The 14,130-nt window shown below is 36.7% G+C and overlaps 1 protein-coding gene across 1 annotated transcript in view; it reads left to right on the forward strand.

Moving 5' to 3' along the window:
• gmds (GDP-mannose 4,6-dehydratase) overlaps nucleotides 1–14,130 on the forward strand; it is a 176,035-nt gene that overhangs the window by 127,737 nt on the left and 34,168 nt on the right. Inside the window, exons 8-9 of the mRNA XM_015040684.1 lie at nucleotides 987–1,105; nucleotides 1,368–1,464. Coding sequence (XP_014896170.1) covers nucleotides 987–1,105; nucleotides 1,368–1,464 — 216 coding nt within the window. The remainder of the gene's footprint in view (nucleotides 1–986; nucleotides 1,106–1,367; nucleotides 1,465–14,130) is intronic.

Raw genomic sequence — 14,130 nt, forward strand, 5'->3', positions numbered from 1 at the left:
TGACAGTGAAAATATAAATAAAAGTTAGAAAGTAAAAAGTATTAATCAATAAGTGTTATCCATTAATTTAATTGAAATAGCATTGAAAACTTTAAGTATTCCAGTCACTAAATTCACTTAGTGAAACACAGTATATTAAACAGATAGTGACATGATACCAAACTTGCAGCTGTGCTTTTCAAAGCAAATCAGAAAGACAAGTTAAGATGAGAACATATTCTAACATATGCATTTTGTTTTTATGTCAGTTTTGACAATAATTTATTTGATGAACTATTAATCATTTGTTAATAACTGTTATTTATTTAATTTTGAATGAAGTGGCTTTCCATAAAGAAAACTACATCCATTTTTTTTTCCTGATCTAGTAAAGCCTAGAATGAAATGGCATATGGCTTACTTTCACACTATGACACTGACTGCTGTATGAATTGAAATAAATATGCTGAATTAAACTGAATTATATTATATGCTATATATATATATATATATATATATATATATATATATATATATATATATAGGATTTTTTTAGAGACATCTGTCTGTCTGTCTGTCTTTGTGTCCCTTATGACTCTCTTCTTGCTCTCTTGAATGTCCCAGAGGCCTGCAGTTCTGCTCTGCTGGCGCCACATATAACGGAGCATTTTGGGAGTAGCAACACTATTACAGTGTTTTTTAAAACAGTTGTGCAGCGCTTCTTAATGCTTGAGCTTTCAAGACCACATGTGCATTTTTGTGTGTGGCAGCAGCACACTGGGGCCTGTGGGAGTGATCTGGGAGTGATCGGTCATCTTTTCCCACAGTTTGTGTCCCATGAGTCTCCTTGGTGACGTCAGGAAAGAGGTACAAGCGAGTGCCCCGCTCAGAGGTCGCAGGTTCACTTCCTGTCTGTCAGAGTAGAACTGGGCAGTGTCCAGAGTGGAGCACCAAACTGTCTTTATGATCTTTCTGTGGTTTGACCTCAGTGTTTCTGTCTCTTTCAGGCTATGTGGCTGATGCTGCAGTCAGAGGAGCCAGACGATTTTGTAATCGCAACGGGGGAGGTTCACAGCGTGAGGGAGTTTGTCGAGAGGGCCTTTAAACATGTGGGAAAGACCATTGTGTGAGTGTTCACACACAAATACAACACAACATAGGTCACTTTTATAATGTGTAAGATTACTGCCTGAGAGAGATTAATATCTTCACTTCAATACCTTAAATTTGAAAATGGAAGCTTTTCTCACTGCCCTTTTTTTTTTTTTCCTTTTTTTTTCGAGTAGTCAAAACCTCATAATGCCTGTTGCATTGGTTCCAATTTCACAAAAAAAAGTATAAACAGAAAATGTGGAAAGCTTCTTTATGTGTATTTTATCGTATTCCAGGTGGGAGGGGAAGGATGAAAATGAGATTGGCCGTTGCAAAGAGACCGGCGTGGTACACGTGAAGGTGGACCCAAAATTCTTCCGTCCCACTGAAGTGGTAAGCCAGGTTTCTTATTGTGTGTTTAATGTAGTGTTTTTACATGCAACTTTTCAACTAAACATATTTTTTCTATATATCCAAAACAAATCTGTGAAATTATTATAGTGTACTTTGCTGCCTGTGTAGACTGTGTCGGATGAACACAACTTGGAAATATTTATCAGTCTTCCACATCAGTGTGGAAGAATTTTAATCCATTCTTCCAAATAAAGAGGATTACGTTTTGGGATGCAGGTTTGTGTCCTTTCATGAACTCGGTTTATGTTCCTCCAAAACAATATTTTTCTGTTCACACTGAGAAATAAAAACACACATCTCTTCAAAATTAAAAGAAAAAGCATACAGAGTTCAAGTTAGTCCATTGCAAATATAGTATTAATGCACTGTGTGAGATTGTGAGGTTCAACACTTTCTCTCCCACTCCCCGCCCTCCCACACCAACTAACACAGAACCACATTCACAGAGTGATGCAAAATGGTGCAATAGAAGAGAAACCAATAAAAATGAACAATCAAATCAGAATTTAAATATTCAAAAAAAAAAAAGAAAAAGAATGAAACGTAAGTGTGGTGTTTACTCTGTTTATTTTTTTTTTTTACACATAGAAATCTTGTCATGGTCTCTTGTGTTTCTTTTTCTTAACATATTGATAGGCAGTCAATTATGTTGACATATCTTTCAAACTGGATTTTTTTTTTTTTTATAAGATTTCAGCACTATTTTGCTGATGACATATGAATTTTTAAATTCTCCACAGAAAGAAAGAACCCTTAGGGCTCAGTTCAGACTAAATTAAATTGTTCTACTGTTACTCTTCTTCCATTTATTTGCTTTTTAGAGACAACGAGGATGAACTTCTTATTTGTATTTAAGTATTTCTACCATTCTGCTCCTTAACTCTGCAGAGACACAGAAAGCCTGAGTCTCCACTCATATCACAACAAGTGCCATAGAGGCTAGAAAAGCTGAAAACACCAGCATTTATTCTTGTACATCCATCAAAAGATTTTAAATTCAAACTTTTACTCAATCATTACCCATTTGAGAATAAATAATTCCTCATTTGGAGACCTTTAGTTTTTATTATTTGATTGCACTGCATTTAAGTGCATATTTCTGGAGATGGTTTGTCTTGTAAAGTGCATTGAGAAAACTTTTAGTGTGGATGGGTGACATCCACACTAAAAGTTTGACATGTCCCCATGTCAAAATGTCTGACCTTTAACCTTATGACTACGGTCAAAGCTTTGGTAACTTTGGCTGTCATCAAGGTTTCCATTTAATTTAGTTAATTTAGATTTAATATTTGCAGTTCTTCAAGTTTTTGCCTGTTTAATGATTGGACAGTTTAACAGGTAGACATGTAAGAAGTTGCAGTGGGTGCTGAAGAACGACATTATTTTTAAAAATTGTGAAATCCATATAGTTTTGTTAAATGTATCTCACATTATAGTGTATATCTCTATATATTTGACCTTACCTTGTGAGAAATAGGTTTTGTTTTGTTTTTATTTTTATATATATATATATTTTTACGTGTCTCATTGCCGGTCATTGTGTCTGAGAACATACACTTATCAGCTATAAAGGGTGCAGCTGACAGCTTCAGGCGGCTCATTGTATGCTTTAAAGCTGCTGGGAACAAGCCAGCCCACCTCTTTAAGAGTAATGTCGGCTGTATCCTGTCAATGAATTCAGAAAGGCTGCACATATTCACTAAAGCCAACCAAAAAAACATCAATTTACTGATGAGGTCATGTATATGATGCGTCACCTTCCTTAGGAGCTAATCCTGATTAATCAGGAGCTGGATTCTATGTGCTGTAATGACAAAGTTGTGCATGAACAAGCTATCTTGTGCAACAGAAAGTACGTCATGCATCTGTCTCAGAAGATAGGAGGTGGGTCTTGCATTTAGGGGATCTAAAGTGCATTGCAGCTACTCCTTACTGATGGTATTAGGTTACCCCAAAGTGTCGTGGCTCTTATTAGGCATCAAACTCTTGGTTAAAAGCCAAAAGTCCCCGTCCCATGAGCTTTGGACCTCTGAGATTAAGGTTGAGATTCAGTTGAGTGACGGCAGGGCATTAAAAAGGAGGTCCTGCTGACTGACTGCTGAGGGTATGGCAGAGCTGGTTACACACCTGTGCCTGTATTCTTTGTGCATGTCAGCTCATTCATTCAGGGTCTTAACCCTGAATCCACACTGAAAACTACACCTTCAGTTGATCGAGTCAACACTGACCTGTGGGCCAAGAAACTTTAAGGTGTTGCTTTTGTGATATGTCAGCATCATGGCAGTATCACCCGTAATGTTGATCCCGTTGTTGTGTTTCTGACATCTGATGGGTTACAATCGACACGTAAATATCAGGCCACCACAAGCTAATGAGAAATTGATATTTTGAAGGTGCAGGGTAGACAAAAAACTGACTTTATTAAGAGAAGTTTTTTTGGATACTGCTTCATAGACTGATACATTTTTACTATATAATTAAAGCTGTCAAATGTTATCTAGTACTGAGATCAAGTGGCCTAACAAAAACCTGCAGAAAGAAGAGGTATATCAGCCTGATTTAAAAAGGCCTCCAAAGAATTTGAAATCATTTTTCACTGTATAAAAAAAAAATAACATAAATAACCATTCTCCTTGAAAGCAAACCATCTTAAAGTGTCATCATGGGACATACAGCAGGCTCCTGTGACTGTTGATATGAAAGTGTATGTCTGTACAATCACATAGACCACCGTTTTTTTCATACCTAAATCTATAAAGCTTTCTCTAAAATGTGAAATGATTTTAAAATTGTTGTTGCTGAATTAAGAGCATTTTGGTAATGCAGAGTTTCTAACATCTGAGTAGCTCAGAGGTTAAAGCTTGTAGTAAAGACAAGGTTACAGCGGTTCAGTTACAGCGGGTAGACCCTCATTGTCTCCTTATTTCTAAAAGAGACCAAAGAGAGTTTAACCTTTGAACTCTCAAACAGGAAATGGCTGACACTGTGCTCATACCTCGCCATTGTGGATCACCTTGAGTGGAAATACCTGTCATCAAGTGGGTGCCGTGCGTTTCCTGAGCTTCCAGCTGACTCATACACATCCAGTGTCATGCTTGCTGTTTAGATCTCTGATGTGTTTCCATTTCCATTTTATGCCACACAAAAAGGTTTGTGTGGCATAAGTTGCATTGTCACCTCAGGCTGCGTGTTAAAATATGTGTAATTCATCTTTATCCCTGTCGGTGTTTGCCCTTTGCAACCCCGGGGACAGAAAGAGTCGAGCGCTAATGGTTGTAAGTGGGTGAAATGCACGTGTGTGTTCCTTTCTCCATTCTTGTGCGTTTCTGCTCTCTCAGGGAGGTTAAGTCAGGTTTGTCTTTTGCCGTGGAAGTGGTTACATGAGACGACGCATAAAAGTTAAATCTGGAAAACATGCAACTACCCACACTTTCTGGAGACGTGAAAGCGAAAGGTATGTGATGTGAGCCGTCAGACTTGTTTTTAATTTTTCAAACTGCTCCAACTGTCAAGGCATGGAGGAACCATCATTTGTTCCAGACGCACTGCAGGGGTTTTACCTGCTCTGCGGTTTGGCTCAGGTAAGCAGCCTCAGGGGTGCCACTCTGAACTGTGCTGAACTGGTTACGATTGGTTTCAGTTGCCTAATCATGTCCAGAATTATAACCATGCACATACACAATGTTTTTATTTTTAGGTTTTACTGTTACTTTTGAACCTTTTTTTTTAAAGATTTACATGGTGAAAAACACACCACTTCTTTTTATGTAATTCTAAGTTATCTAATGCACAGAATCTAGAACAGAATATGGATAGAAAACATATTCATAAGAAAATTGCATAAGTTTAAACCAGTGCTTCACTTTTAACAAAACTGTCTTATGCATGCATGCGGCTTTCTAGCTCCCAACAAGTAGAATGCTTTGAGTAATATTTTTGACACAGGAAGTCAACTAAAAAATATGCCTGGCATTCAAGTGACAATAGAAATCGACGTCAGTGGAAAACTTGCAAAAATGTCTCAAGTTATCAAGTTAGAAGTACAAAAACTGGATTACAAAGACAGTTTCAAGGGGATTTCACGTAAAATGTAATATAAATGGTCGGATGAAAACAGAAGCCAAGCAAAGCCTTGTATTTAATTAAGCTCTAATTACTGCTGTAAACCCAATTTTAGATCATCTCGTTCTGTGCTTTAGAGAGCACGGCTGTTTCACTTAGTGCCTGCATGCCGACTCTTGCATGCATCTGTGCTAATACAGGTTAGCTGTCATATCTCATAGTTCATGTGTCACTGCAGGGCATAAACTGCTGTGGGCTGAGTGACAACTCCGTAGTTCCTCTCCAACCTCTCACACCAAGCAGGTCGAATGCTGATAAATGGGAAGCTGTCTGTCAATCTGTCTTTGAGCCTCCTTGTCTTGTCAGTGTGTGCAGTTTGCCATTGCCATTTCTGCAGCTTAGTCGGTTGCACTTCTATCTCTGTCTGAAAGAAAGTAACACAAGAATAAACTGAGCATCTGTTAACTGTTACCAGTTTTAGAAAAGGCGAAGTTGTGCATTCCATCTGTATCTGGCATCTACTGATAAATAATATGTTGGAGGACACAACATGTTAGGACTGTTATATTTGTTATCAGAACTTTCTGGGGCTCAAAGCATAAAGAAAAAATGGTTACACCCCCTGGAAGCGACATTCCCCAAGCAAACACTAGCTCTAATTCAGTATGGCTGCCATGAATATGAATATTAAACATTGTGAAAGTTGCAAGAATAAACAGTTTATCTGCAGCTTCTATTACTTGTATTTGATTGAAAGTGTTGGAATACATCACTGTTTTAACATATTTTGTTTTAGTATATATTTAATGTTTGAATGCATAATGTGGAGAGAAAAGTAATAGCATATGTTTGTTTTAGTAATTTCAATCAATGTTGTTTTAGCATATGGAGCACTGGTCGCTCCCAAATGCAAGTTCTTATCTCGAAGATTAATCAAGCAAAGCATACCATCATACTATAAACTATGAATGCAACCATAGTACACAAAAATGTTTATATTTTTATATTATAATAACACTAAAATAAATTGATTTTGGATTCATGTCCTTTATTTAAGGATTGCTCAAAATCATGATTGCATGGATTGTATTAGATACAGTCAAGCTTCTTTAAAACTTTACTGACTCCATTGACTGTTTATTACATTCTCATTAAAATATAGTACCATGATATGGCCAAGACTATTTTGGAGGCTTTTCTGTGTTTTGCAGTTGAGTCATGTCCCACAGCCAGCTGAGCTTTCATGGCCACATTTTTTTTTTTTTTTTCCTGTAGCAAATCTCTCATTGTGTGCCTTTCATTTATTGCAAGAATATGACCTCACTAAGCTAACTGGCAGCATGTGATTGTTGTGGTTAGTGACAGCCAAAACGAATACAAGTTTAATTCAATTTAGTTTTATAACATCAATTCACAAAAACGTTGTCTGCAGGCTCTTTGCAAAAAAAATAAAAAATGAAAGGAAATTTGTTCAATCATAAATACTAGTTATCAAACAAGTGCATCAAGTTCATTATTCAAATTAATTTAACAAGATTATGATAAAAGGAAACCCAGCAGATTGCATTGACTTGCAAAAATCCCTCCTCCAGGACAACCATGGAGAAACAGAACACAATCTCTTGTGGTGTCATTGTCTTAACAGTAATCCTTTTCACTGAGCATTCATGTAGCAGCTTTGGAAAAGAAAACTGTCCTTTAACAGGAAGAAACCTGCAGAACCTAGCTGAGTACAAGTGGCCATCTGCCACAACTGACTGGGGAGTTAAAAAGACAGAGCAGATACATATGAGCTGTTGTAGTACCTTTTAAGTAAAAAAAAAAAAAAACAAAAGCAAAACTTTAATAGCTTGGAGGGGAAGAATATTTGGTAGTTGGCAGCATTATAACAGCTGATACTCTGCTTCCTCCCAAAAGGAAGACACCACAGCCAAACAGAACATCAAACCAGATGTAGCTTCTAAAACATCTTAGAGAAACATAAAGTTAAGTGATGAAATAAAAGCAGACAATACAAATTGGAGAGCAGTAGAAGAAGAAGGTTTAGAAAAGGGATCAGTTTTTCCTCCAGCAGCCTACGCCCATAGCAGCATTAACTAGAGAGAAACTGTAGCTCAGAATAACCTAACTCCTTGAGACAGGCAGAGACATGGAGAACTGTCTTTCTGGACATTTCCCTGTCTAATGCCACATGAAGTATCACTATTCACATAAATTTATGAGGGGCTAGAAATTAAAGATCCACTCCGTTAAACAAGACACTCCTTTGTAGATATCTACTTCTTGGTTATTATCAAAAAGGCACGAGAAAAGTCATTGCTTTATATTTGGTACATTTGGTCAATGTAGTTTTTAGGTTAATCAATGCACTGTGACACAACATGCAGATTTTTTTTTTTTTTTTGTATTAAATGCATTGTTTCAGCTTCTTTTATCCTTTTCTCGTCCGCTTGTGTGGCAAAACCGATAAGTCCACTGTGCTGTTGGTTAAAAAGCCCTGTACTGCTCCCCACCCCACCCCAACTGCTTCACACCTATTTGTTAACTTGTTTCACAGCCAGCTCAGAGTCATAACAAGGCCAAGTTGATTTAAGGCTGAGGGGGTGGGACTACTCTACCAATCCCTTCAGGTCTGGTGAGAGACTTGCTCGAAAATCTCTCCTTTAACGTTTTTCAACTTTTTTCCATCACTGGGATCAGTCCTCTCCAAAACCCTGTTTCTAATTCTGCTGCAAAGAAGCACTTTTAAAGAATTTAACTGCTACAACCATGATTCCCTGTGGGGATTTTCTTCGGCAGATAAACATTAGTACTTGATGTTCCACCGACATAATGTTTGGACATCTGCCGACATTCTGCCTCATTTTTTGTCTCTTCATACCTGAAGTGGTTTCCTTAATCTTTTCAGGATCAAATTTAGTTCGGCAAATTTTGTCACAGCTTTTTATTCAGTCTAAATTCCATCTGAAGGGTGAGATAATCATCCTTTAGGCTGCCTTTCAGTCATTGCCAAGGATATCTGAAATCCTTCAGTCTTCAAACAGTCTGAGTGACTGTTTGATTGGTGTTCTTGTTGAGTATCAGTGGATATTCCCGATGGTTCTGAAGCGGAGATGACAGCTGTGTGGCCCTGGGGCCCTCCCTTTTTTTTTTTTTTTTTTTTATTTTTTTTTTTTGCAATCTCCATCTGCAATTCAATAATGGTACACATCTGATATGTAGAGCACAAAGTGTTCATATGTTAATGACCGTGCCTTAAATTTGCTTCTATCCAGTAACTTTTTGTCAAAAGCAGAATTTTGTACTTCCAAATCGGCCTTTGGTTAATTTACTAGTCGAGCCTTCTCCAAAACTGTGAACTGGATTCCCATCTATTAATGCAAACATGCACAAAAAAAAAATAAATAAATATCTGAAACCCTTTACAAAGCATTACATTCTTTTTTGTCTTCTGAGTACTTTATTTTTTTTATCTAAATGCTGCTTTATTAGGTTATTGTTGACAAAGTACAAATATAATAACAGCATAACTTTTGTTGATTTAGTATTTATTTTATTATTTCTGTGGCCTATGAGTACTTTTGTCTTGAATAATTGGGCGCCAGTGACAAAGAGTTTGGACACAGATGATTAAACAAACTACAAGTTAGTATAATTGACTTTTACACCTCTGTTTTTTCCCCAACGTCTTTCACATGAAGTGCCTGAGTAGGTTCTTGTCCCCCAGTCTGTGAGAGTCATCTGATATCCAGAAGAAGTGTGTCAGAAACTAAATTACCCTTAATCTCTTGATGATTGATTTGAGAGGCAAGTAGCAGACACGACAGAAGACAAAAGCTGTTTACTGCAAGTTATTACTGGCGAAGTTGGTTCTACTACAATGTACTTAATTAAAGGGTGTGCTTACATTTTCACACACTAAGTTTTTGTTAAAGGTCACGTGTTGCAGTTGTAGTTCAGTTGAGTTTGCAATTGCTTGATTTCATTACTACCTAAAGTCTTGAAACCATAGCATGGAGTTGTTTTCTTATATCTACACCTGATCTGTTGCATTTTGCTGTAAAAGCGTGCTCTGTGTACGACATCTTTCAACCTGATGCTCAGTAGCAGTTCATTTCGGTTCACTGTCACGTCTATCATTAAGATCTAGACGTCATCTTGGTATATTGACAGATTGGGGAGATTTTCACCTTGGCAGCTGGGTGTGTTAGGCAGTCGCACCTGTTCTTCACTTGCAACATTAAGTTGTTTATTGTGTTTTCTTTAGTATGTTGCTATTGATCAGATTTGTTTTGAGAATTCAATGATAAGAAATTCATATCTTAAGAATTTGAAGCACAATATTCAATTAGAACCTCCCAACAAAGATAATTAGGTTTTTACATTTAGGAACAACCCACAGCAGCTCTAACTCATTAGAATAAAAAAAGGTCAGTTAAGCTTCTCTCTATAAAACCAAATTACAACAGGATTGCATGATCACATTGGAATGCCAATTTGCAGTGGCATGAGTGGGAGGCTTTTTTTTTTTTATCTCCGTGAGATGTTTTGACTGATGGGAGGGAATTATCACCACAATTCCCATGTATTAAATATAAATCAGGCTTTCGTAGAGTCACGTACCAGCATTCCCTGCAGTGCTGTCAATACATGACGGATTATCCTTTTGTTTTAAACAAGTTTGTGCTTGTTCAGTGACAAACAAGTGCAAATGGAAGGAGTGCTGCATACCATTGATGCAACATCTTTTAGTTTGTGTGACTGAGTGAGACACCTAGAAGGTTACAGTTTCTAATTGCAGGTCAAGATTTATGTGTTTACATGGAAAAGGAAGCCTTTCATGAAAGTCATTCTTGTTGTCTTTGTCGTACAACGTTCTGCAGCAACATCTGATGCATTGTAGCTGCTTAGTTGTGCATTGATCATTGTTTATTGGCCCTTGAGTGCTAATCGCATCGCTTTTTAAAAATAAACACATTCCAAAGCTGTAAATTCAGATTTTTTTGTAAAGATAAGATGACTTCGATTGACACATCCTGGAAAAAATGAGGAAATCAACCTCTTCCTTCTGACCCTAACACATAACACGTGGCAAAATGTGTGACAATTTGCCAGAGCAGTTTTTCTGCCTTCCTCTTCCAAAACCCAGGGAGCAGTTACGGATAAAAAGCTCCCACATCAACCCCTAAAAATAACATTGTTGACATACCGCCCCTCTGCACCTGTCAACTGCCTGGCCAGGTCCGCATGTGCGAAACTCGCAAACCTAAGCTTCCTTCTTGCCCCAGATGGCTGTCATACCTGCAGTGAGATGAGCTTAACGAATTCAGCAGAGCCTCTCCCGCTTGCATATTCTCTCACGTCATCAGTCATGTCGTCACATGATGAGAAGCTCAGACAAAGGTTCCAGTGATCCAGTGAAATAAAGAACGCTAAGTGTTGTAACTTTTTATGACAGTTGGCAGCATAGCTGACCCACCTGTTGAGGTAATCAGTGAGACAAAGGCATACCTGACTGATGTAGTTTCTAAATAATGCTTGGCACCATCAGGCGTAGCTCAGCTTAAAGGACAATTGCACTCTTGTATGCTGTGACACAGTCAGATATCAACATTGATCTTGAATGCATTCCTTATGGCTTTCAAATGAAGTGTTTTGACCTGCCTTTCTTCCTTTTGGTTTGAATGCTTTTGACTTTATTTCTTTAAAGGAGAAAGTAGAATTTGTTTCTCCTTTAATTAGGGTCTTGTTGGCAAGAAAAACTAGATGTCAACCCTAATATAACCTATAAAACTCATCATAATGCTCGTAAATCGAGCTAAAAGATGACTGGATGAAATGATTAAAAAAGGCATCAGCTAAAAAAAAAAAACTCATCAGCTGTTTGCTGCAACCAACTAATAAGCTTGTTGTATAGGAATGACATGCAGGTTCAACATTAACCTGCATATCAAAACATCTAAACTCTGTGCTCAGTAATTCAAAAGTCATCTTTCAGTCAATTCAACCATTTGCTATTTTGTATCCCCATTTTAAGCAAATGTCTGCACCAACTTCCATTTTATACCCACATACTTAACGGCTGTATCATCAATGTATTTATCTTGCTGGTTTTAATTATGGAGATAATTGATCACAAAAAGTTTACAATCACACATATAGTTAATGCAAATATATTATTTTTATGGAGATGTATTAAAATAATACACTGATTAAATCAAAATAACTGAGTGTGACTTTATTTCAAAATGTTTCTGTGGTGAAAACTCGGTCACCTAAACTTAAAACTAGATCTTGGTAACAGCATACTTCCACAGCACTGCCCAAAATACAAATAACATTAGTCAAACTAATCATATCTAGTACAGCTAATTACATCCTTTCTGTTTTGTTTCGGAATACTTTGTGTATTTCCGACATCACCTACCTTTAATTTATTATTCAATTGATATTATGTAATGCATGAGTTTGAATAGGCCTAAATATCGTACACCATACGTACATGCATTTTCTGTTTTTGAAACCTTGAATGTTTCTCAATTTTTGGTTTAAACCAGGAACATAAGATTAAAGGTTTTGTTTTGATTTTAAAAGTTTAACACGCCTTTCTCAGTTTAAGCAGCCTACACTTATGAGCGTTTTGAAGAATACATAGACATATCTGTAAGTCTATCATATCGAATATCAGTTTAATTTTTTGAACTTCCAACATTGCTTACGATGAAGTTAATAGTATTTATAACAAATTGGTGGCTGAAACAACACATTTACTGTTCTGAATGCACACAATTTAACTTTGTTTCTATCTGAGAAATTACTATAAGCACTGTTTGGATTTCTTCAACATATTGCAACATACTTTTTAGAGTTAGGTTAAAACCAGATTTGCATAAACTGCTATTAAATTATTCTTAATGTTTTATGTTTAAGTCAATATGATTACTAAAATTATTTATATTTGTAAAGTGACCGAGTAAAAGAAGATTTTTTTTTAAATCAATTGTGAATATCTAGATGATGCCGTGGCTTTATAAGCTTCTGATTCTGTTCAAGTCTTTTGAAACTGCCATCACAAACAGGCTAGAACAATTGACTGAAGTACAAATTGCAGCAGACTGTTAAAGCGTCCCAGCATTCAATGCGGTACAGTGGGTACTAGCAGAAGCAAGGCACACTGTGCTAAGGCCTGAATGAAAAAACTAGAGTAGGTTTTGAATTTCATTTTATTCCATGCAGGCGGTCTAGACCTCATAAATCCCCTCCCAGGGTCCTTGTAGAGCAGTCTGTAGCACACAAAATGAGCAGTGTAATTTTTACATATGATCAAAACGTTATGAGTTTTTTGAAGCAAATTTTTTTGTGCTATTTTTTATGCAACCCCATCTTCACGTAAATCGTAAGCTTTGAAATTCTGATGCAATTAGGGAACCAGGGTTGAGGCAACCCATTCAGACGTAATAAGAAACCCTAATATTCTAGAAACCACACTGTCAGAGCCCTCTATGGTGGACAGTCTTCATTCTAACAATGGGAAAAACAGGTCTGCCCTGCTATACATGCGTGCTAATAATATTATGGGTCCTGGCAGGCAGTAACTCATACACTGTCCCCGAGCACCAGAGATTCTAAAACTTGGTCTGCTGTTTTTGCCTCATATCTGTTACTCAATGAAGCCTGAAATATGGAGGCCATTTCAGTTTCCCAGTATTAGGTTGAAATTCTCCCTGGGTATCCAGTTCAGAGCTTAGTCTGAAGAGGCTCCTAAACCAATGGGGCTGTTTGACTGCCTGTATCTTAGCTGAAACTTGCCTGCTTTGTCTTTTGCATTTGAAGCAACTAGTTATAATATTACAAATATTACAAATACAAATAAATAGTCTCAAGAAAAAGAAAAATGCATATCTCCAAAGCGAATAATGGAAAGTTGTGTTTTAGCTCATAGCAAACCATATTTTTGACAAAGGCAAAAGTAATTTATTCACGTGTTGCTTGAAATAAGTTGCAATTAATTCTATATTATTTTGCTCATGCATTCTAGGTTTCTGTTGAGCTAAAAATCAAACACAAGTGCAAAGGTGCCAGGTAAACCAGTTTTACTAAATTACAATTAGAATTAATTGCAATTAATTAATAACAATTAGTCAGTTTTATTTTTTTTATTTTATTTTTTTAAATGGAGAAATCTTTCCACATGTCGTGACTCCTCTTGCCCACCTAAACACTGAGTACAAGACTTTTGTAACCAGAGTTAGTCAAAAAGAAAATGCATCTATAAGCTGCAGATTGTCACTTACCTATAATGTTAACTAGCCAATGCCTATAGATCTGGCTGTTTGAATCAGGAAAATTATAAAATGGAGTAAAATGTATAACATTTTTTACTTTACATTCTATGAATTTGGTCAAATGCCTTTCAGTTTTTTCCTACTTTCCACAGCCTAAAAAAAACATCCTACCCCCAAGTAGATTTGGTTTCTGAATTTTAACATTTAATCCAAGAGGTGTCTGTCTGTCAAAAAATAATAAAGCGATGTGAAAGGAGCATCAATTATGAAAAATAATTTAGCTTTCCTTTTTTACATT

This window comes from Poecilia latipinna, unplaced genomic scaffold (genome assembly GCF_001443285.1).
Source record: "Poecilia latipinna isolate Pla-1442-1.1 unplaced genomic scaffold, P_latipinna-1.0 Scaffold522, whole genome shotgun sequence".
Taxonomy (NCBI): Eukaryota; Metazoa; Chordata; class Actinopteri; order Cyprinodontiformes; family Poeciliidae; genus Poecilia; species Poecilia latipinna.